Below are 25,626 nucleotides of genomic sequence, written 5' to 3' on the forward strand. Positions count from 1 at the left end.
CATGCCTCAGGACTACCTGGTCTGATGACTCCTGGCTGTCCCCAGTCCATCTGGTCTTGCTGCTGCTCCAGTTTCAACTGTTCTGCCTATGGAACTCTGATCTGTTCACCGGACATGCTACCTTGTCCCGGACCTGCTGTTTTCGACTCTCTCTCTCTCTCTCTCTCTCTCTCTTTCTACCACACCTGCTGTCTCGACCTCTAAATGCTCGGCTATGAAAAGCCAACTGTCATTTGCTCCTGAGGTGCTGGCCTGGTTCCTCTCTAGGTTTCTTCCTAGGTTCCTGCTTTTCTAGGGATTTTTCCTATCCACTGTAATTCTACATCTGCATTGCTTGCTGTTCGGGATTTTAGGCTGGGTTTCTGTATAAGCACTTTGTGACATCTGGTGATGTTAAAGGGGCTTTATAAATACATTTGATTGAGTGATAATTGGGAAAAATCAAGTTGATGATTTTACAGACAGCAGATCAGCTCATGAAAAACAGGGAGATGAAGAGAGGAAATGGTTTAAATATCAAGGTATTGTCGTGGAAATTACCACTAAGGACTCCCAAGTCAAAGTTTAATGAACACATCTTTATTGATATCTTTATTGATATTGAAGCTCTATTGAAGCTCTCATTAGGGCAGCAATACGAGACAGTGCAGAGAGGCGGGGGAAATGTTCTAGCTGTATTTTGACATGCATAGGCGAGACGTGCTCTGATACAGCAACCTATGGATTACAATGAAGTATTTTGGGTTTCAGTGGGATTGGGACGATAGGAAAATAGCCTTTATATAAAGGCTAGTGAGTCAATAGATAAATAATACATTTGATTTGGGCTAAATTATTGCATGCTAAATGTTTCTGGTCAGTGATAGAGGAGCAAATGAATAAATGAGCTACCATTTCCACTTGTACAGCCAGAGAGCAATTAACCAAATATACAGACAGAGATTCAGTGAAACAAAATCACATTGATTGATTATCAGATATGTCACATGTTTTTGGTTGGGAGTAGGACAAACTACTACGCAAGTGAAGAGCAAAATAGAGCAAAAAAAGATGATCATTAGCACACTGCAACGTAGCCTATTGGTTACCAAATATCCAAATGGAGATTCAGTGAAAACAACAATGTGACATTGATTTATCTAGACGAGTCCCCTTAGCTTGTCTCAAAGCAGCGTGATGGCACTGCCCCGGTCAAAACGGTGCTGAAATTATCATCTACGTGACCACACACAACTATTGCTGTAAATTAGTATAACGGTTGGATATGACTTTGGGAGTTTCAGTATAAGCATGAATTTGATACATGCCTTCAATTGCATTAGAATACATTTTTACAATATTTTCATCATTCAGAGGATCATAATAAGGTGAGTTGTCCTCTCTCTGTGCTTTTTCTGGCCCAATGTCCGTTTCCTCGTCTCCTCACTCCGCTGCCGCCCACCTCCGCCATTTTGTTCTCAACACCAGTTTAAATCAACATATCCTACTGTTTTCCAGAAATCTTGCTTTTTGGCGCGTTCGGGCTATTTTATTTCTGTGATGTTGGACTAGGCCTGGGCTCCGACTTCATCTCACCAGGCTCGGGTCGGACCGGGATCGAATTTTGAGTTCTGATGATAACTGTAAATTGCATTTGTTTCTCGTGTGCAGTCAGGCAGTGTCAAGTATGTGTGTGCTTTCAATTTATGGAGACTTTGTGTGAAGTAAATAAGCTAAGGTAAACGCTTGCCTGTTTGGATAATGTGCCATTTGACTTTTAGCTAATTTGCTGCTGCGCATGTGCATTTTGTGGAACTGCATCAGTGCAACAGTGGCGGGAAATGTTGTAGTTTTCCGGGTCTTGTCATTAAAAAAAATTCACGAAATGTGAAGAGTGGTCCTGGGACAGTCTGGGGATCCCAGTTACTGTTGTTAATTCTCAAAGTATCCCATGTTGAGTCAAAAAGCCACCACCACACAAGGTTAAAACACTGAGGTCCTCCCAGTCTGCTGGGCCACTACCAGCTTGTCCACAGGTTCACTGTATATTCATGTTGTTTCTCACGACTCTGGCTGCTGAGGAAGAGGGTATTGTACTAGGGTGATCTTACAGTCTACTTCCTCTTGTGCTGGGATGTAGAGGTTCTCATTAATGCTCATCTTATTGTTGTTGTTGAACATATCACTGATGAGGTTGGTTGGCTTGGGAACTTTGGGGAGGATCTTGTCCTTGTGTCTATAGGCAGAAGACACAGTCATTTGGTATAATATCTAAAAAAGGACCTACAATATATTCATCACCATTCAGAGATCACAGTATCCCATATTTTGTGGAGTGAATTCAGATGTGTATAGATTGATGTGTACTCACTTCCTTATACAAAAACAAACCAGGATGGAAACTATAACCGCCATGACTGAAATGAAGACGGCTGCAACATGCAGGTGCCAATCCCGATTCCCATCTTTACCTAAACAAACAAACAACAACGTCAGGATAGAGGTTTACATATAACCAGCTAATAAGATGTTAAATCCACTTCAATCAGTGTACATGAATGGGAGGAGACAGCTTAAATAAAGATGTTTAAGCCTTGAGACAATTGAGACATGGATTGTGTATGTCAAATCAAATCAAAGTGTATTTGTCACGTGTGCCGAATACAACACGTGTAGGTAGACCTTACAGTGAAATGCTTACTTACAGGCTCTAACCAAGAGTATGAAAAAAAGGTATGTGTGTGTGTAGGTAAGTAAAGAAATAAAACAACAGTAAAAAGACATTTGAAAATAAGACTAGCAAGGCTATATACAGACACTGTTTAGTCAGGCTTATTGAGGTAGTATGTACATGTAGGTATGGTTAAAGTGACTATGGGGGCACCTCAGGGGTGTGTGCTCAGTCCCCTCCTGTACTCCCTGTTCACTTAAGACTGCATGGCCAGGCATGACTATAACACCATCATTAAGTTTGCCGATGCCACAACAGTGGTAGGTCTGATCACCGATAACGATGAGACAACCTATAGGGAGGAGGTCAGAGACCTGGCCATGTGGTGCCTAGACAACAACCAACGTGATCAAGACAAAGGCGAGGATTGTGGACTACAGGAAAAGTAGGATCGAGCACTCCCCCATTCTCATCGACAGGGCTGTAGTGGAGCAGGTTGAGAGATTCAAGTTCATTGGTGTCCACATCAACAACAAACTATCATGGTCTAAACACACCAAGACAGTCGTGAAGCGGGCATGACAAAGCCTATTCCCCCTCAGGAGACTGAAAATATTTTGCATGGGTCCTCAGATCCTCAAAAAAGTTCTACAGCTGCACCATTGAAAGCATAACTGGTTGCATCACTGCCTGGTATGGCAACTGCTTGGCCTCTGATCGCAAGGCACTACAGAGGGTAGTGCATATGGCCCAGTACATAACAGGGGTCAAGCTTCCTGCTATCCAGGACCTCTATACAGTGCCTTGCGAAAGTATTCGGCCCCCTTGAACTTTGCAACCTTTTGCCACATTTCAGGCTTCAAACATAAAGATATAAAACTGTATTTTTTTGTGAAGAATCAACAACAAGTGGGACACAATCATGAAGTGGAACGACATTTATTGGATATTTCAAACTTTTTTAACAAATCAAAAACTGAAACATTGGGCGTGCAAAATTATTCAGCCCCTTTACTTTCAGTGCAGCTGTAACGACGTTCTTCGTTTGTCAAAAGAGAGTCAGACCGAAATGCAGCGTAGTGGTTACTCATGACTTTAATAGAAAAAGTGACACATGAAATAACTATACAAAATACAAAACAACAAACGGAACGTGAAACCTAATTACAGCCTATCTGTTGAAACTTCACAGAGACAGGAACAATCACCCACGAAATACACCGCGAAACCCCGGCTACCTAAATACGGTTCCCAATCAGAGACAATGAGAATCACCTGACTCTGATTGAGAACCGCCTCAGGCAGCCAAGCCTATACAACACCCCTACTCAACCGCAATCCCAATAATACAAAACCCCAATACGACATACAACAACATAAACCCATGTCACACCCTGGCCTGACCAAATAATATAACGAAAACACAAAATACAATGACCAAGGCGTGACAGCAGCAAACTCTCTCCAGAAGTTCAGTGAGGATCTCTGAATGATCCAATGTTGACCTAAATGACTATCTAATATAATAATAATAATATATGCCATTTAGCTGACGCTTTTATCCAAAGCGACTTACAGTCATGTGTGCATACATTCTACGTATGGGTGGTCCCGGGAATCGAACCCACTACCCTGGCGTTACAAGCGCCATGCTCTACCAACTGAGCCACAGAAGGACCACTATCTGAATCCAATCGAGAATCTGTGGTAAGAACTGAAAACTGCTGTTCACAAATGCTCTCTCTCCATCCAACCTCACTGAGCTCGAGCTGTTTTGCAAGGAGGAATGGGAAAAAAATGTCAGTCTCTCAATGTGCAAAACTGATAGAGACATACCCCAAGCGACTTACAGCTGTAATCGCAGCAAAAGGTGGCGCTACAAAGTATTAACTTAAGGGGGCTGAATAATTTTGCACACCCAATTTTTCAGTTTTTGATTTGTTAAAAAAGTTTGAAATATCCAATAAATGTCGTTCCACTTCATGATTGTGTCCCACTTGTTGTTGATTCTTCACAAAAAAATACAGTTTTCTATCTTTATGTTTGAAGCCTGAAATGTGGCAAAAGGTCGCAAAGTTCAAGGGGGCCGAATACTTTCGCAAGGCACTGTACCAGGTGGTATCAGAGGATGGTCAAAGACTCCAGCCACCTTAGTCATAGACTGTTCTCACTGCTACCGCACGGCAAGAGCTACTGGGGCGCTAAATCTAGGTCCAAAAGACTTCTTAACAGCTAATAAAATGGCTACCCAGACTATTTGCATTGTCCCCCCCCTCTCTTTTACGCTGCTGCTACTCTCTGTTTATTATCTATGCATAGTCACTTTAACTCTACCTACATGTACATATTACCTCAATTACCTCGACTAACCGGTGCCCCCGCACATTAATTCTGCACCGGTACCCCCTGTTTATAGCCTCGCTATTGTTATTTTACTGCTGCTCTTTAATTAACTTGAAAATAATAATAATAATTTTTACTCTTACATTTTTTACTTAACACATCTTTTCTTAAAACTGCATTATTGGTTAAGGGTTTGTAAGTAAGCATTTCATTGTAAGGTCTCCCTACACCTGTTGTATTTGGCGCATGTGACAAATACAATTTGTTTATACCAGCTCCATTTTATTTAGCTTATAATTATGAGAGGATGGCCCAAGAAGAAAGAAAGAACGGGGAAACCATACCATATATTTCCTCCTCAGTCCAGTCACCCTCTCCCATACCACACAATTGTGAAAAGATGGGTTTAATGCGAACACGATACTGACAGTAAGGGTCATAGTTCACCATGATCCAAGTCTTGTCTTCCAAGGACTTACTCTGGAACGACATTACAGCAACAGACATTTGAGTGCTTTTAGTCTACTAAACCTACATACTGTAATTCAAGACAACATAGTTGATAAATAAAAGTGTACTTTATACAGTGGCTGGTTGTAAAAGACAATAACATTTTTGCAGACAAGTACTAAAACGAAACAATGGCAGATTCACTGCCCATACAGAATCACTACCCACACTTCGCTTTCCTTACCTCAGGCATTTTACATCTGGTATAGTTGATGATGTACTTCCAACAGCGTGGATGTCTTATGTCTGGTGAAATCCAGCTAATATTGAGGTTGCTCCCTTCCTCTGTGATCTTCAATTCAAGAGGTATAGGCTGCACTGCAGGAAGCATGGACAGGGAAAGAGATAATAAAGCAACCTTTGAGAGAAAAACTGTATATATTGATGAAAATTAGATGCAAATTAAACCAAATCGCCACGGGATGTTGATGCAACGTGATTACGATGATGTTAATTAAATAATAATGAAACTACGATGACTCAGACTATGTATTATTTAGATTTTAGCCTCAGATTTAGCCTGAAGAGTGAAAATAGAGTAGTTTTAGTCTTACCATGGTCCTTAGGATTCACCTCGAAGGTATTCCGTACCGATGAACCGTTGAGAGTCCCATTGACCTGGAAGAAGATCCGCATGTGGAAGTCTCCTCTCAGATGACATCCTGTCCTCTGATTGCCGTTGTACAGGTACTCATTGCATTCCGATACCTTACTCATATTTTTTAACCTGAAAAATCTGAAATGACGGGACTGAGATTGTATAGGTGTTGTCATAGTTACGGTCCTAAATATTTCCTAACCACATGACCCAATCAGGAAAAACATTGGATCATAGATATAACAACTGAAAAACCAGCCAAACAAAGACTATCTTTGTAACTCTTCATCTATATTTTGTTGAATATAAACACTCTTCCACAGTTAGCCTTGGACTGTGAGTGGTGGAGAAGCAGGAAGTAGAATTGTTCTCATCTTTTTGTTTGTTTTTTGTTGTTGAATTTTTACCCCTTTTTCTGGTGTCCAATTGTTGTGGTAGCTACTATCTTGTCTCATCGCTACAACTTCCGTACGTCCTCCGATACACAACCCAACCAAGCCACACTGCTTCTTAACACAGCGCGCATCCAACCCGGAAACTAGCCGCACCAAACACTGTGCACCTGGCAACCTTGGCTAGCATGCACTGCGCCCGGCCCACCACAGGAGTCGCTGGTGCGCGATGAGAAAAGGACATCGCTACCGACCAAGCCCTCCCTAACCCGGACAACGCTAGGCCAATTGTGTGTCGTCCCATGGACCTCCCGGTCGCGGCCGGTTATGACAGAGCCTGGGCGCAAACCCAGAGTCTCTGATGGCACAGCTGGTGCTGCAGTACAGCACCCTTAACCACTGCGCCACCCAGGAGGCCCCCAGTAGAATTGTTCTCACCCGTAGTAAAGCTGGAGGTCTTCTGGGACCTGATTGGCTAGGAGCCAGCTGCAGTTCATGGCCTTAGAAGTGTAGAGAAAACATTTGAAGTTCGTCACCAACTCTGTTATAGGAGAGAGAGAAAGAGCGAGAGGGTAGAGATCGAGAGAGAGAGATTTACACCCAAGTCAATGACATTAACTCTGTAGTATACTGTACAGTGCCTTGCAAAAGTATTCGGCCCCCTTGAACTTTGCAACCTTTTGCCACATTTCAGGCTTCAAACATAAAGATATAAAACGGTATTTTTTGTGAAGAATCAACAACAAGTGGGACACAATCATGAAGTGGAACAACATTTATTGGATATTTCAAACTTTTTTAACAAATCAAAAACTGAAAAATTGGGCGTGCAAAATGATTCAGCCCCTTTACTTTCAGTGCAGCAAACTCTCTCCAGAAGTTCAGTGAGGATCTCTGAATGATCCAATGTTGACCTAAATGACTAATGATGATAAATACAATCCACCTGTGTGTAATCAATTCTCTGTATAAATTCACCTGCACTGTGATAGTCTCAGAGGTCCGTTAACAGCGCAGAGAGCATCATGAAGAACAAGGAACACACCAGGCAGGTCCGAGATACTGTTATGAAGAAGTTTAAAGCCGGATTTGGATACAAAAAGATTTCCCAAGCTTTAAACATCCCAAGGAGCACTGTGCAAGCGATAATATTGAAATGGAAGGAGTATCAGACTACTGCAAATCTACCAAGACCTGGCCGTCCCTCTAAACTTTCAGCTCATACAAGGAGAAGACTGATCAGAGATGCAGCCAAGAGGCCCATGATCACTCTGGATGAACTGCAGATATCTACAGCTGAGGTGGGAGACTCTGTCCATAGGACAACAATCAGTCGTATATTGCACAAATCTGGCCTTTATGGAAGAGTGGCAAGAAGAAAGCCATTTCTTAAAGATATCCATAAAAAGTGTTGTTTAAAGTTAGCCACAAGCCACCTGGGAGACACACCAAACATGTGGAAGAAGGTGCTCTGGTCAGATGAAACCAAAATTGAACTTTTTGGCAACAATGCAAAACGTTATGTTTGGCGTAAAAGCAACACAGCTCATCACCCTGAACACACCATCCCCACTGTCAAACATGGTGGTGGTAGCATCATGGTTTGGGCCTGCTTTTCTTCAGCAGGGACAGGGAAGTTGGTTAAAATTGATGGGAAGATGGATGAAGCCAAATACAGGACCATTCTGGAAGAAAACCTGATGGAGTCTGCAAAAGACCTGAGACTGGGACGGAGATTTGTCTTCCAACAAGACAATGATCCAAAACATAAAGCAAAATCTACAATGGAATGGTTCAAAAATAAACATAACCAGGTGTTAGAATGGCCAAGTCAAAGTCCAGACCTGAATCCAATCGAGAATCTGTGGAAAGAACTGAAAACTGCTGTTCACAACTGCTCTCCATCCAACCTCACTGAGCTCGAACAGTTTTGCAAGGAGGAATGGGAAAAAATGTCAGTCTCTCGATGTGAAAAACTGATAGAGACATACCCCAAGCGACTTACAGCTGTAATCGCAGCAAAATGTGGCGCTACAAAGTATTAACTTAAGGGGGCTGAATAATTTTGCACGCCCAATTTTTCAGTTTTTGATTTGTTAAAAAAGTTTGACATATCCAATAAATGTCGTTCCACTTCATGATTGTGTCCCACTTGTTGTTGATTCTTCACAAAAAAATACAGTTTTATATCTTTATGTTTGAAGCCTGAAATGTGGCAAAAAGTCGCAAAGTTCAAGGGGGCCGAATACTTTCGTAAGGCACTGTATATGGCCAGTTCCCTGGACAGAGATTGTCTAGTACTGGCCTAAAAAGTATGTTTATGGAGATCCTCCTTAAAAATTGTGTGGTTTCCAAGACTAGGTTTAATCTGAATTGGAAAAACAGCCAATAGAGAGTGACAGTTGTTTAGGAGAACATTCTGTTGTTGATAACCAACCTGTGGGGGCAGGGATGGTGTGAACTACAGTTTGACTCATCTGTGTCCTGTTACACTGAGTTTGTATGAAGAAACGCACACCTCCCATCAGAGGAAAACACTCCTCTAACCGTGTTTCCTTCTTCATCCTGCTTATGTTCTTCTGTGAGGAGAAGAATTAAAGATATTACAGAGGGAATGAATTTAGGAACTTAACAGGAATAAGGGGCTATCTACCAATGTTTAATGTGCCCATAGAGCTCTGGTCAAAAGTAGTGCAGTATATAGAGCACAGAGTGCCATTTGGGTTAAGCCTTAGTCTGGGTGATGATGGGTTGTTGGTTTAGTGTTTTATGGAAATGTTCAGTATGAGTCTGTGAAAAAATATTTTGGCTTCAGAGGATAAATGTAATCTAATCTAAAAAAAAAAAATCATCCAAAGTAAAGTCTAACATTAGCTTTTTAACTGGATCTAGTGCCAGAATACAAGTACTGCCAGCAGTACGAGGAAGGGTTTATATTACTGCACATCTGTAGGCCGACAACCCATTGGAAAACAGTGTGCAGACAGTCAATCATGTTCAACAGACAACTCTATTCGGTTGACCGATGATAGCGAGGACGGCCTGTAACGTTTTCCTCACCTGGCCTATCCATGACATATTGATATGGTATTTACATCTCTGACTATCAACATTCTCCAGTAGACTCCATGAAAGCTCCCAGCAGAACTCGTTCGTCCAAGAGAAAGTCACATTTCTTGGTGATGGGATCTCTAAAGGAAAAACAATAACAACTCTTATTATGGTCATGCTCAAGGGTTAAGTGGGATACATACAGGGGTATAAAGGGGTTGTAAATCAAATAAAATGTTAATTGTCACATGTGTAGACCTTACCGTGAAATGCTTACTTACAAGCCCTAAACCAACAATGCAGTTTTTGCACATTTGGGCAGTTTTGATACATTTTTAACATAAATACAATGGTTCATTGGATCAGTCTAAAACTTTGCACATCCACGGCTGCCATCTAGTGGCCAAAATCTAAATTGCACCTGGGCTGGAATAATACATTATGGCCTTTCTCTTGCATTTCAAAGATGATGGTATAAAAAAATACAAAAGAATGGTTGTTTTTTTCTTTGAATTATCTTGTACCAGATCTATTGTGTTATATTCTCCTATATTCACTTCACATGTCCACAAACTTCAAAGTGTTTTCTTTCAAATGGTACCAATAATATGCATATCCTTGCTTCAGGGCCTGAGCTACAGGCAGTTAGATTTGGGTATGTCATTTTAGACGAAAATTTAAAAAAGGGGCCGTTCGTTGTTGAGATCTGATATTCTGTGCAGCGCAGGCCAATGTCATAAGACTATCTTCAACCAATCACGTTTCTGAAATCGTTTCGCGCAAAATTCCAGCTAAACTCGGAGATGACAGTTAGGCCTCACTACTTACAAAACGCGTGCTTCTGACGAAGAGCTACAAAAGTAAGTAAATAGCCCTATTCGACTGAAAGATATATGGTCATTTCGTCAAATGTGTGAGGCTCTCCAGTCTCCATGCTCATTAGTTGCTCATTCAACATATTTGAGGCTACTTCACAGTCCCGTTTTAAAAGTCTCCCTTCCTAACTGATTTACATTCCCTGAGACCAACCAGAAATGTTTATATGGCCAAATATTCCCAGGCTGCCCTAAAAAGAAATTCGCGAGAAAAATGTATAGGCTGGGTGTGGCTGGTGCGCTTAAATTAGCTCGTTCAGTGTAGCGCCAGAGCGTCACTTCTCACTTCTCTTCTTATTTGATAAAATTAGATTAAAGCTGAATCAATGTCTTGGAAGATCACATAATGATTAATTAGCATCATACATAACATAAACAATTATTACTATTATAACAAAAACACCACACTAGTTCTTATGGGATTTTAGGAAGGTTGGCTGAATAGTCCAACAACAGTAACTCTCATGTTGCCAAAACTCAACAGCGCGCGAATGTAGACTACAAGGCAGAATGTGCTTTGATTGAAACAAAATACAGTAGTTAACACCATCTGCTCTAATTTTCTCTCGAATCAGTAATTGAATTGCCAGAAGATCTAAATGCCTCCAAAACAAACATATAATGTAGGCTACACTGTCCAGCCAATGTTCCGCGAAATCATCAATTTGTCCTGCATTTGGGCATTTTAAATGTGTTCAATAGCGTTCCCATTTTAATTAAAGACACAATACGTGTATTTGCCTAATTTATTACACAGTAATCTGTTCACTCTAGATCTCCTCGGTATGCACTTCCAAGTATGGACAAATTGTGTGGTGAAAATATTTGCGCAACTTGTCACTCTGACGTTATTAACGGGAAACGTCCTGAGTGCCAAACCAAGTTTAATGAAGACATAAACTGAACATATCAAACGATAGGACCAGATAGCCTACGACCATGGTATAAAAAAAGCAGTATAAAAAATATGACATTACCTGTTTCAGGCTGTGTAGCTACGAATGAAACGAAATAGTACAAGACGAAAACTCCCCAGCATTTGTACATTGTATCAACCTATGCGAGTGATCTCTGTCAAGACCTGTCAGTCCCGTTTCGACCGAATTCTATCCAAAATAAAGTTCTCAACAGATGTTGCGCTGTTCAGTTAAAACGGATGGAGAAAACCAGGGATCCAACAAAACCGAAACGAAACGTGGAAAACAGCTGTTTGTTGTGCTAAGAAAGAAGGATCTTACAATTCTCCCGATCCTGCGCTGAAATGAAAGTGGGCGGAGTTTGAGCAGTGGCTGTATCAACTCAGTTTATAGTTACTGTGTAGCTGTCGCCGATACAAAGCCTAATTGAGTTTTCACCTCTAAATAAGTCAGTTGTTATGGATGCATTGACATCCATTGTTCAATATTTTCACATGGACTGGAAGTACATTATTTTACCATTAGAAATATTAAATACTTTTTCATAATTTCTGTATATAGGCCTACTCTATTTCTAAGATTCAACGTTAAAGTAGGATGAAAAATAGGAGATACAACTTTAACTAATGATCTCTTTAATTCAAGAATGGATCCCTATTTTCTTCCACTTCCAGATGTTTCAAGTTCAACTTTAATTCCTTCAATTGAACTCTGAATTGCATGATAAATAAACAAAAAAGATAGGAATAGAAAACAAACAAACATGCATACATGCAACATAGAAACTGTTGTTGTGGCTGATCTTAGGAGTTTGCTTTCAATAGGTGAGTGATGTGAGATCTTCTGTATCTACATTTAAATCATTTACCAGAAACTCTTATCCAGAGCCTGTTCAGGTTATTAAGTGCACATCAGCAGATTTTTCACCTTTCGGTTACTGGCCCAATGCACTTGACTGCTAGGCCACCTGCTGCCCCATCTTTCTTTTTTTTTTCTTTTACATTTTTTTTCTTTTTATTTGACCCCTTTTTCTCCCCAATTTCATAGTATCCATTTGGTAGTTACAGTCTTGTCTCATCGCTGCAACTCCCGTACGGACTCGGGAGAGGCGAAGGTTGAGAGCCGTGTGTCCTCTGAAACACAACCCAAACAAGCCGCACTTCTTCTTGAGACAATGCCCACTTACCCCAGAAGCCAGCCAGTAGTGGAGTCGCCAGTGCGCGATGGGACAAGGATACCCCTGCCGGCCAAACCCTCTCCTAAACTGGAAGATGCTGGGCCAATTGTGCGCCGCACCACGGGTCTCCCGGGTCACGGCCGGCTGCGACAGAACCTGGACCTGGACCACTGCAATGCAGTGCCATAGACCACTGTAATGCAGTGCCTTAGACCACTGTAATGCAGTGCCTTAGATCACTGCGCCACTCGGGAAACCCCATCGTTCTGTTCTTGCGTTAACAGGCCTGAATTCTTGCCAATGGCAAAAAATGGGGTGTGAAGACAATACAAGGTTTTTGTTTTATGACTGGAGGATGTGATGAAGTTCTTCGGAAAATTAAAACCGATGATGACACACAGACAGCAGTTAAAGGGCAATTCCACCACTTTTCAACCTCATTTTTGTTATATCTGGCCCAATACCAATCTACATATCCCGTTCATGTCCATAACGGAAATGTATAATTGACTTTAGTACATTTGTTCTCTGAGCTTACTGATGGACAAATCTGAAAACATGTTTTAAATTGGCCAAAGCGTTTGTTTACAGTGAGAGAGAAAACATTTTTTGGACACACCTACTCATTCCAGGGTTTTTCTTTATTTTTACTATTTTCTACATTGTAGAGTAATAGTGAAGACATTACAACTATAAAATAACACATATGGAATCATGTAGTAACCAAAAAAGTATTAAACAAAACCTTTAAACCTTTGCCTTGATGACAGCTTTGCACACTCTTGGCATTCTCTCAACCAGCTTCATGAGGAATGCATTTCATTTGACAGGTGTGCCTTGCTAAAAGTTAATTTGTGGAAAGATAAACAAAGAGAAACAACAGTCCATCATTACTTTAAGACATGAAGGTCAGTCAATCCGGAAAATTTGAAGAGCTTTGAAAGTTTCTTCAAGTGCAGTCGCAAAAACCATCCAAGCGTTATGATGAAAACTGACTCTTATGAGGACCGCCACAGGCAAGGAAGACCCAAATAAAATTAAATAGATACATTTTTATTGGTCACATACATGTGTTTAGCAGATGTTTGTCACGAACATCGTTGGAATGAGGTGAGGACCAAAGCGCAGCGTGGTGAGTCTTCATCATATATTTATTAAACCGAGAACACTAAACAAAATATCAAAGGAGAAACTAAACTAAACAGTTCTGAAAAGTGACATACACATAACAGAAAATAATCACCCACGAAACACAAGTGGGAAAAAGCTACCTAAGTATGATTCTCAATCAGAGACAACTAACGACACCTGCCTCTGATTGAGACCCATACCAGGCCAAACGCAAAACACAACATAGAAAAAGGAACATAGACAACCCACCCAACTCACGCCCTGACCATACTAAAACAAAGAAATAACAAAAGAACTAAGGTCAGAACGTGACAATGTTATTACGGGTGTAGCGGGAATGCTTGTGTTTCCAGCTCCATCAGTGAAGTAATATCTAACAAGTAATATCTAACAATTTCACAACATATACATATATTAAGAATATATAAATATACAGTGTCTTGCAAAAGTATTCATCCCCTGTCACGTTCTGACCATCGTTCGTATGTGTTTTCCTTGTTTTAGTGTTGGTCAGGACGTGAGCTGGGTGGGCATTCTATGTTGTGTGTCTGGTTTGTCTATTTCTATGTTTGGCCTGATATGGTTCTCAATCAGAGGCAGGTGTTAGTCATTGTCTCTGATTGGGAACCATATTTAGGTAGCCTGTTTTGTGTTGTGTGTTTGTGGGTGATTGTTCCTGTCTCTGTGTTTGCACCAGATAGGACTGTTTAGGTTTTCGCACATTTATTGTTTTGTTAGTTATTTCATGTCTAGTTCCTTTATTAAAGAACATGACTAACCACCACGCTGCATTTTGGTCCGCCTCTCTTTCACCAGAAGAAAACCCTTACATCCCCCTTGGCGTTTTTCCTATTTTGTTGCATTACAACCTGTAATTTAAATTGATTTTTGTTTGTATTTCATGTAATGGACATACACAAAATAGTCCAAATTGGTGAGAGAAAAAAACCCTGAAAAGTGGTGCGTGCATATGTATTCACCCACTTTGCTATGAAGCCCCTAAATAAGATCTGGTGCAACCAATTACCTTCAGAACTCACATTATTAGTTAAATAAAGTCCACCTGTGTACTATCTAAGTGTCACATGATCTGTCACATGATCTCAGTATATATACACCTGTTCTGAAAGGCCTCAGAGTCTGCAACACCCCTAAGCAAGGGGCAGCAACAAGCAAGCGGCACCATGAACAGGTCATGGGCAAAGTTGTGGAGAAGTACAGATCAGGGTTCGGTTATAAAAAAATATCAGAAACTTTGAACATCCCACAGAGCACCATTAAATCAATTATTAAAAAATGTAAAGAATATGGCACCACAACAAACCTGAGAGAGCCACCCCAAGAGAGGGCCGCCCACCAAAACTCACGGACCAGGCAAGGAGGGCATTAATCAGAGAGGCAACCAAGAGACCAAAGATAATCCTGAAGGAGCTGTAAAGCTCCACAGCGGAGATTGGTGTATCTGTCCATAGGACCACTATAAGCCGTACACTCCACAGAGCTGGGCTTTGCGGAAGATTGGACAGAAAAAAAACATTGCTCAAAGAAAAAAATAAGCAAACATGTTTGGTGTTTGCCAAAAGGCATGTGGGAGATTCCCCAAACATATGGAAGAAGGTACTCTGGTCAGATGAGACTAAAATTGAGCTTTTTGGCCATAAAAAAAAATGCTATGTCTGGCGCAAACCCAGCACCTCTCATCACCCCGAGAACACCATCCACACAGTGAAGCATGGTGGTGGCAGCATCATGCTGTGGGGATGTTCTTCATAGACAGGGACTGGGAAACTGGTCAGAATTGAAGGAATGATGGATGGCGCTAAATACAGAGAAATTCTTGAGGGAAACCTGTTTCTGTCTCCCAGAGATTTGAGACTGGGACGGAGGTTCACCTTCCAGCAGGACAATGACCCTAAGTATACTGCTAAAGCAACACTCGAGTGGTTTAAGGGGAAACATTTAAATGTCTTGGATTGGCCTAGTCAAAGCCCAGACTTCAATCCAATTGAGAATCTGTGGTATGACTTAAAGATTGCTGTACACCAGCGGAACCTATCCAAATTGAAGGAGCTGGAGAAGTTTTGTCTTGAAGAATGGGCAAAAATTCTAGTGGCTAGATGTGCCAAGCTTATAGAGACTAGAGGTCGACCGATTATGATTAAATGCAATGCAGGACACGCTAGGTAAATTGGTAATATCATCAACCATGTATGATTGATTGATTGATAGTTTTTTATAAGATAAGTTTAATGCTAGCTAGCAACTTACCTTGGCTTACTGCATTCGCGTAACAGGCAGCCTCCTCATGGAGTGCAATGTAATCAGGTGGTTAGAGCGTTGGACTAGTTAACTGTAAGGTTGCAAGATTGAATCCCCTGAGCTGACAAGGTAATAATCTGCCGTTCTGCCCTTGAGCGAGGCAGTTAACCCACCGTTCCTAGGCCGTCATTGAAAATAAGAATGTGTTCTTAACTGACTTGCCTAGTTAAATAAAGATTCAATAAGGGTGTAAAAAAAAATAAGTTTGCTGTCCAAAAATACCGATTTCCGATTGTTATGAAAACGGCCCTAATTAATCGGCCGTTCTGATTAATCGGTCGACCTCTAATAGAGACATACCCCAAGAGACTTGCAGCTGTAATTACTGCGAAAGGTGGATCTACAAAGTAGGGGGGGGCTGAATAGTTATGCACGCTCAAGTTTTCTGTTTTTTGGTCTTATTGCTTGTTTGTTTCACAATAAAAAATATTTAGCATTTTCAAAGTGTTAGGCATGTTGTGTGAATCACATGATACAACCCCCCAAACAATCCATTTTCATTCCAGGTTGTAAGGCAACAAAATAGGAAAAATACCAAGGGGGTGAATACTTTTGCAAGCCACTGTATAGATGTGCAATGGCAGAGCGGCATAGACGAAGATACAGTAGAATAGTATAGAATACAGTATATACATATGAGATGAGTAATGCAAGATATGTTAACATTATAAAAGTGACTAGTGTTCTGTTTATTAAAGTGGCCAGTGATTTCAAGTAAATGTTTTTAGGCAGCAGCCTCTATGTTCTAGTGATGGTTATTTAACAGTCTGATGGCCTTGGAATAGAAGCTGTTTTTCCAGTCTCTTTGTCTCAGCTTTGATGCACCTGTACTGACCTCGCCTTCTGGATGATACCCGGGTGAACAGGCAGTGGCTTGGGTGGTTGTTTGTCCTAGATGCATGGATGATCTCTGCATGTGTGGTTACCACAGTGAAGCATGGAGGAGGATGTGTGATGGTGTGGGTGGGTGCTTTGCTAGTGACACTGTCTGTAATTTATTTAGAATCCATGGCACACTGAACCAGCATGGCTACCACAGCTTTCTGGAGTGATACGCCATGCCATCTGGTTTGCGCTTAGTGGGTCTATCATTTGTTTTTCAACAGGATAATGACCCAACACAAAGCAAAGCTGTCATCAAGGCAAAGGATGGTTACTTTGAAGAATCTAAAATCCTAAATATATTTGGATTTGTTTAACTCTTTTGTTTGGTTACTACATGATTCCATATGTGGAAGTCCAGGACCAGGACCCAGTTGCACAGTTCATATGTTTGATGTCTTCACTACTTTTCGACAATGTAGACAATAGTAAAACAAATAAAGAAAACACTTGAATGAGTAGGTGTGTCCAAAACTTTGACTGGTACTGTATATTACCAACAATTATGAAGATCTGATCCTTTGAACATGTACAGTATTCACATGACTTGATTTGTGAAATGTGTAAAAAAAACAAAAACAGTAACCCCATGTATCCAAAAAGTAAATAGATTACGATACAGAAACAGCTGTAGTTCACAAATGTCAATAAATTGAATCATACATTTGGCATATTTGGTCTTAGAACAGGTCAAATAACAATATGTTTTGCTTTTAAACAATTGAATTCTTAAATGTATTTCAAAGAACAAATGCTGAAGTCATTTGAATGATTTTTTTCAAATTTCTCAAAATCCCAACTTTGGTTCACACAGGAAGTATGATAATGACAATTTGAAAACGTCAATGTGGCCTGTCTTAATTAACACTTGTACTATGTTGACAACAAATGTCATGCATTTACAGAAAACATAATTTGTTCAGTGGTCGTATTTTGTTATTGTACTAAATATAGTACAAGAACGTGAATGGGATATGGGAAAAAGTTTGCATTTCTACAAATAAATATAAAGTTCTACTTGATGACATCAAGTTAAAACATTTGATAAACAATGATCTTCAAACACTATGAGATTCGCTGTGACATGGGAATCATGAAAATACCCATGTTTTGAAAATCACTGTTTTTTTCTAACTTTAAATCCTACCATGTGATGTCACAGAGAACATTTCTTTCTTCTTATTGTTTTAACCACAGATCATAGAAACCCACCGTTTCCACATATGTAAACACTGGTATGGTGCTGGAAATCATGAATGTGAGGTTAAAAGTGGCAGAATTGCCCTTTAAGAAGATAGATTTGACCTTACAATGGCATCATCTGTATAAATAAAGGATAGATGGATAAATTAATGATGCATGACTCATTCTGCCCGAGTGAAGACGTGGATATTCAATAGGCCAATTTATTCGATCCGTAACCGTATTTGAAGAGTAGCCACATAAGGACTTCATAACACATTCCCTTTCTCCTTACCCCCCATCTGCCACCATATCAACCACGGTACTTCTGGCTCTGCATTGCTTGCTCTTTGGGGTTTTAGGCTGGATATTTATAAGTAGTTGTGATAACTGCTTATGTAAAAAGGGCTTTATAAAATACGTTTGATTGATTGATGGAATAGATTGATCAAACTCGATGTCTAAATGGTATCCAGTGCTGTAAAAAGGGCTTTATAAAATACGTTTGATTGATTGATGGAATAGATTGATCAAACTCGATGTCTAAATGGTATCCAGTGCTGTAAAAAGGGCTTTATAAAATATGTTTGATTGATTGATGGAATAGATTGATCAAACTCGATGTCTAAATGGTATCCAGTGCTGTAAAAAGGGCTTTATAAAATACGTTTGATTGATTGATGGAATAGATTGATCAAACTCGATGTCTAAATGGTATACAGTGCTGTAAAAAGGGCTTTATAAAATATGTTTGATTGATTGATGGAATAGATTGATCAAACTCGATGTCTAAATGGTATACAGTGCTGTAAAAAGGGCTTTATAAAATACGTTTGATTGATTGATGGAATAGATTGATCAAACTCGATGTCTAAATGGTATACAGTGCTGTTAAAAGTCTTTGCCCCCTTTCAAATTTTCTCTACTTATGCATATTATTTTATACTGAATGTTGTCAGATCTTCAACCAAAACCTAAAATTCGATAAAGGGAACATGAGTGAACAAAAAACACACCAATTACATACTTATTGTATTTATTTCATAAACAAAGTTATGTAACGCCCAATACCCTTGTGTGAAAAAGTAATTGTGACCTTACACGCAATAACTGGTTGTGCCACCTTTAGCTGCAATGACTGGAACCATATCCTTCCTGTAGTTGTTGATCAGTCTCATGTTGCTGTGGAGGAATTATGGCCCACTTTTTCATGCGTAACTGGTTTAACTAGGTGACATTTGTGGGTTTTCAAGCATGAACTGCTCGTTTCAAGTCCTGCCACAACATCTCAATTGGGATTATGTCTGGAATTTGAATAGGCCATTACAAAACTTAAAATGTGTTGCTTTTTAACCATTTTCATGATGACTTGATTGTGTTTTTTTGGGTCATTGTCTTGCTGCATGACCCAGCTGTGCTTCAGCTTCAGCTCACAGGTGGATGACCTGCCATTCTCCCGTAGAATTCTCTGATACAGAGCAGAATTCATGGTTCCTTCTATTAAGGCAAGTCATCCAGGTCCTGAGGCAGCAAAGTATCCCCAAACCATCACACTATCACCAACATGCTTGACTGTTGGCATGAGGTTCTTACTGTGAAATGCAGTGTTTGGTTTTCAACAGACATAATGTGACCCATCTCGTCCAAAAAGTTGACTCAAGTTTGCCAAAAAGCACCTGTTCTATGGACAGATGAGTCAAAAGTATAACTTTTTGGGCCTCCCGGGTGACACAGTGGTTAAGGGCGCTGTACTGCAGTGCCAGCTGTGCCATTAGAGACTCTGGGTGTGCGCCAAGGCTCTGTCGTAACCGGCCGCCAGGAGGTCCGTGGGGCGACGCACAATTGGCCTAGCGTCGTCCGGGTTAGGGAGGGCTTGGCCGGTAGTGATGGCCTTGTCTCATCACGCACCAGCGACTCCTGTGGCGGGCCGGGCGCAGTGCGCGCTAACCAAGGTTGCCAGGTGCACGGTGTGTCCTCCGACACATTGGTGCGGCTGGCTTCCGGTTTGGATGCGAGCTGTGTTAAGAAGCAGTGCGGCTTGGTTGGGTTGTGTATTGGAGGACGCATGACTTTCAACCTTCGTCTCTCCCGAGCCCGTACAGGGGTTGTAGCGATGAGACAAGATAGTAGCTACTAAAACAATTGGATACCGTAAAATTGGGGAGAAAACGGGGTAAAATTAAAATAAAAAAGTCGAACTTTTTGGACGCCATTATGCCTGGCAAAAACCAAACACTGCATTCCACAACTACCTTATACCAACGGTCAAGCATGGTGGTGGTAGTGTAATTGGGTGTTGCATAACTTTGTTAACTAAATAAATATAATCATTTTTTGGGGTTATTTTTTAACTCAGGTTCCCTTTATCTAATATTAGGTTTTGGTTGAAGATCTGATAACATTCTGTATAAAATAATATGCAAAAATAGAGAAAATCAGAAAGGGGGCAAAATATATTTTCACAGCACTGTACATCACATATTATACTGTATAATTAAGCAGTAAGGCACAAGAGACTTGTTTACGTGTGTCTTGCTGTGCGTTTTGTTGCTAACCTTACTTTGCTACCTGACAACTTTACGTTTTTTAACTTTTTAATTACGTTTATATTTTTATATTTTCCCTCACTCTACTTTTTTTTCATTCAACATTTTCACTCTGGACACTTTATCTGGACGTCCACTAGCCGAAGCTAAGTAGTAACATTAACATGATGCCTTCTGATTGCAGTCGCTGTACTCATAATATACAGGAGAACGATCGCCTTATGGCGAGGATAGCTGTGCTGCAAGCCCTGCTTCAGACGCAATCGTTAGGCAAGGGTAATTTCAGTGTAGGAAAGGATGAAACAGCGTCTGTGCCACCAGTAAGTACAGATAGTAGTATAAATCCCCTCGCACGGTCCCCGCAGCTGGACAACTTTCTCATAGCTTCTGGAGAGAAATGCTGTAGGAATGCTCAACCGGTGTCGCTCATTCAGCGTCAGAAATGTTCAACCAGTTCTCCCCATTAAGCAGCGAGACTGAGTCAGAGGCCAAGCCTTCTCTGTTCTCTACTCCTCCCATTACGGGGTCTGTGATGCCAAAGCCTCCCACCATTAGCTCTGACAAATTGAAAACCCTAGTCATTGGCGACTCCATTACCCGCAGTATTAGACTTAAAACTAATCATCCAGTGATCATACACTGTTTACCAGGGGGCAGGGCTACCGACGTTAAGGCTAATCTGAAGATGGTGCTGGCTAAAGCTAAAACTGGCGAGTGTAGAGAGTATAGGGATATTGTTATCCACGATGTTAGGATGAAACAGTCAGAGGTCACCAAGCGTAACATAGCTTCAGCGTGTAAATCAGCTAGAAAGATGTGTCGGCATCGAGTAATTGTCTCTGGCCCCCTCCCAGTTAGGGGGACTGATGAGCTCTACAGCAGAGTCTCACAACTCAATCTCTGGTTGAAAACTGTTTTCTGCCCTTCCCCCAAAAGATAGAATTTGTGGATAATTGGCCCTCTTTCTGGGACTCACCCACAAACAGGACCACGCCTGGCCTGTTGAGGAGTGACTGACTCCATCCTAGCTGGAGGGGTGCTCTCATCTTATCTACGAACATAGACAGGGCTCTAACTCCCCAAGCTCCAAAATGAGATAGGGTGCAGGCCAGGCAGCAGGCTGTTAGCCAGGGTGCAGGCCAGGCAGCAGGCTGTTAGCCAGGGTGCAGGCCAGGCAGCAGGCTGTTAGCCAGCCTGCCAGCTTTGTGGAGTCTGCCACTAGCACGGTCAGTATAGTTAGCTCAGCTATCCCCATTGAGACCATGTCTGTGCCTCGACCTAGGTTGGTCAAAACTAAACATGGCGGTGTTCGCCTTAGCAATCTCACTAGGATAAAGACCTCCTCCATCCCTTTTATAATTGAAAGAGATTGTGATACCTCACATATCAAAATAGGGCTTATAAATGTTAGATCCCTCACTTCCAAGGCAGTTATAGTCAATTAACTAATCACTGATCACAATCTTGATGTGATTGGCCTGACTGAAACATGGCTTAAGCCGGATGAATTTACTGTGTTACATGAGGCCTCACCTCCTGGTTACACCAGTGACCATATCCCCCATGCATCCCGCAAAGGCGGAGGTGTTGTAAACATTTATGATAGCAAATTTAAATTTACAAAAAACGCCCAACATTTTCGTCTTTTGAGCTTCTAGTCATGAAATCTATGCAGCCTACTCAATCACTTTTTATAGCTATTGTTTACAGGCCTCCTGGGCCATATGCAGCGTTCCTCACTAAGTTCCCTGAATTCCTATCGGACCTTGTAGTCATGGCAGATAATATTCACATTTTTGGTGACTTTAATATTCACATGGAAAAGTCCACAGACCCACTCCAAAAGGCTTTCGGAGCCATCATCGACTCAGTGGGTTTTGTCCAACATGTCTTCGGATCTACTCACTGCCACAGTCATACTCTGGACCTAGTTTTGTCCCGTGGAATAAATGTTGTGAATCTTAATGTTTTTCCTCATAATCCTGGACTATCGGACCACCATTTTATTACGTTTGCAATCGCAACAAATAATCTGCTCAGACCCCAACCAGGGATCATCAAAAGTCGTGCTATAAATTCTCTGACAACCCAAAGATTCCTAGATGCCCTTCCAGACTCCCTCCTCCTATCCAAGAATGTCAGAGTACAAAAATCAGTTAACCACCTAACTGAGGAACTCAATTTAACCATGCGCGATACCCTAGATGCAGTCGCACCCCTAAAAACAAAAATATTTGTCATAAGAAACTAGCTCCCTGGTATACAGAAAATACCCGAGTTCTGGAGCAAGCTTCCAGAAAATTGGAACGGAAATGGCGCCACACCAAACTGGAAGCCCTGGCTGTGTGTTTCGGGTCATTGTCATGCTGGAAGACCCAGCCACAACCCATCTTCAATGCTCTTACTGAGGGAAGGAGGTTGTTGGCCAAGATCTCGTGATACATGGCCTCATCCATCTTCCCCTCAATACGGTGCAGTCGTCCTGTCCCCCTTGCAGAAAAGCATCTCCAAAGAATGATGTTTCCACCTCTATGCTTCACGGTTGGGATGGTGTTCTTGGGGTTGTACTGATCCTTCTTCTTCCTCCAAACACAGCGAGTGGAGTTTAGACCAATTTTATTTGTCTCATCCGACCACATGACCTTCTCCCATTCCTCCTGTGGATCATCCAGATGGTCATTGGCAAACTTCAGACGGGTCTGGACATGCGCTAGCTTGAGCAGGGGTACCTTGCGTGCGCTGCAGGATTTTAATCCATGACGGCGTAGTGTGTTACTAATGGTTTTCTTTGAGACTGTGGTCCCAGCTCTCTTCAGGTCATTGACCAGGTCCTGCCATGTAGTTCTGGGCTGATCCCTCACCTTCCTCATGATCATTGATGCTCCACGAGGTGAGATCTTGCATGGAGCCCCAGACCGAGGGTGATTGACCGTCATCTTGAACTTCTTCCATTTTCTAATAATTGCGCCAACAATTGTTGCCTTCTCACCAAGCTGCTTGCCTATTGTCCTGTAGCCCATCCCAGCCTTGTGCAGGTCTACAATTTTAACCCTGATGTCCTTACACAGCTCTCTGGTCTTGGCCATTGTGGAGAGGTTGGAGTCTGTTTGATTGAGTGTGTGGACAGGTGTCTTTTATACAGGTAACGAGTTCAAACAGGTGCAGTTAATACAGGTAATGAGTGGAGAACAGGAGGGCTTCTTAAAGAAAAACGAACAGGTCTGTGAGAGCCGGAATTCTTACTGGTTGGTAGGTGATCAAATACTTATGTCATGCAATAAAATGCAAATGAATTACTTAAAAATCATACAATGAGGGTCTCCCGGGTGGCGCAGTGGTTAAGGGTACTGCAGCGCCAGCTGTGCCACCAGAGACTCTGGGTTCGCGCCCAGGCTCTGTTGTGACTGGGAGGTCTGTGGGATGATGCACAATTGGCCTAGTGTCGTCTGGGTTAGGGAGGGGTTGGCCAGTAGGGGATATCCTTGTCTCATTGCACACCAGCGACCCCTGTGGCACATTGGTGTGGCTGGGTTCCGGATGGATGCGTGCTGTGTTAAGAAGTAGTGTGGCTTGGTTAGGTTGTGTATTGGAGGATGTGCCAACAATTTCAACCTTTCAACCTTTGTCTCTTGCTACAACGGGAGTTGTAGCGATGAGACAAGATGGTAGCTACTAAAACAATTGGATACCATGAAATTTGGGAGAAAATGGGGTAAAAAAATAAAAAATTCATACAATGAGAATTTCTGGATTTTTGTTTTAAATTCCGTCTCTCCCAGTTGAATTGTACCTATGATAAAAATTACAGACCTCTTCATGCTTTGTAAGTAGTATCAAATACTTGTTCTCCCCACTGTAAGTGGATGGCTGCAAATGTTCTACTTTTAAACTCGGACAAAACAGAGATGCTTGTTTTAGGTCCCAAGAAACAAAGAGTTCTTCTGTTGAATCTGACAGTTAATCTTGATGGTTGTACAGTCGTCTGAAATAAAACTGTGAAAGACCTCGGCGTTACTCTGGACCCTGATCTCTCTTTTCACGAACATATCAAGACTGTTTCAAGGACAGCTTTTTTCCATCTAAGTAACATTGCAAAAATCAGAAATGTTCTGTCCAAAAATGATGCAGAAAAAATTATCCATGCTTTTGTCACTTCTAGGTTAGACTACTGCAGTGCTGTACTTTCCTGCTACTCGAATAAAGCACTAAATAAACTTCAGTGAGTGCTAAACACAGCTGCTAGAATCTTGACTAGAACCAAACAATTTGACCATATTACTCCAGTGCTAGCCTCTCTACACTGGCTTCCTGTCAAAGCGAGGGCTGATTTCAAGGTTTTACTGCTAACCTACAAAGCATTACATGGGCTTGCTCCTACCTATCTTCACGATTTGGTCCTGCCATACATACCTACACGTATACTACGGTCACAAGATGCAGGCCTCCTAACTGTCCCTAGAATTTCTAAGCAAACAGTTGGAGGCAGGGCTTTCTCATAGAGCTCCATTTTTATGGAATGGTCTGCCCATGTTAGAGACGCAGACTCGGTCTCGACCTTTAAGTCTTTATTGAAGACTCATCTCTTCAGTGGGTCATATGATTGAGTGTAGCCTGGCCCAGGAGTGTGAAGGTCAACGGAAAGGCACTGGAGCAACGAACCGCCCTTGCCGTCTCTGCCTGGCCGGTTCCCCTCTCTCAACTGGGATTCTCTGCCTCTAACCCCTATTACTCTCCCCATCGCTCAAAGGTGTTGTCAAGGTTAGAAGGGGCAAAGGAGGGATTCCTGGCGACAGGGAGCATGAATGACATTGGTCTAAGCTCAAAGTGGACTTTAATTTGCTTCCAGATTCGGACTGTGCTATGTATAATAGGATTGTTACAATAAAGTGACATCTCCAGATTGACAGGCGACAAAATCACAGCGCCAATAGAGAAGTGGTGACACTCCTCACGCTCCATACTAAGTCAGCTGGATGCCGGGAGGAGTACGTCATCCAACAGAAACGTAACAATGCGGAGGTTAGCGGCCCAGTAATAAAATATAAAATTTGGG

At 41.6% G+C, this 25,626-nt stretch overlaps 2 protein-coding genes across 2 annotated transcripts in view; one reads left to right on the forward strand and one right to left on the reverse strand.

Annotated features, from left to right (window-relative positions):
* LOC118369156 (chromodomain-helicase-DNA-binding protein 3-like) overlaps positions 1-25,626 on the forward strand; it is a 367,421-nt gene that overhangs the window by 310,657 nt on the left and 31,138 nt on the right. The window lies entirely within an intron of this gene.
* LOC118368808 (cytokine receptor common subunit gamma-like) lies at positions 558-11,689 on the reverse strand. Its single transcript, XM_035753235.2, has 9 exons — positions 11,397-11,689; positions 9,554-9,684; positions 8,931-9,072; positions 6,932-7,034; positions 6,058-6,239; positions 5,688-5,821; positions 5,338-5,473; positions 2,351-2,450; positions 558-2,215 (listed from the first exon to the last, which is right to left on the reverse strand). The coding sequence occupies exons 1-9, from the start codon at positions 11,464-11,466 to the stop codon at positions 2,041-2,043; spliced, it is 1,173 nt and encodes a 390-aa protein (XP_035609128.1). The 5' UTR covers positions 11,467-11,689; the 3' UTR covers positions 558-2,040.

Source organism: Oncorhynchus keta, chromosome 35 (assembly GCF_023373465.1).
Source record: "Oncorhynchus keta strain PuntledgeMale-10-30-2019 chromosome 35, Oket_V2, whole genome shotgun sequence".
NCBI classification, from domain to species: domain Eukaryota; kingdom Metazoa; phylum Chordata; class Actinopteri; order Salmoniformes; family Salmonidae; genus Oncorhynchus; species Oncorhynchus keta.

What these genes read in the sequence shown, in the direction of transcription:
- LOC118368808 (XM_035753235.2), bottom strand. Translation starts at nt 11,466, where the DNA reads ATGTACAAATGCTGGGGAGTTTTCGTCTTGTACTATTTCGTTTCATTC. An exon ending in CACCATCCCTGCCCCCACAG is followed by an intron (nt 7,035 to 8,930) that starts GTTGGTTATCAA and finishes CTCCTATAACAG; the next exon opens with AGTTGGTGACGAACTTCAAA. An exon ending in GACTGAGGAGGAAATATATG is followed by an intron (nt 2,451 to 5,337) that starts GTATGGTTTCCC and finishes TTGTTTGTTTAG; the next exon opens with GTAAAGATGGGAATCGGGAT.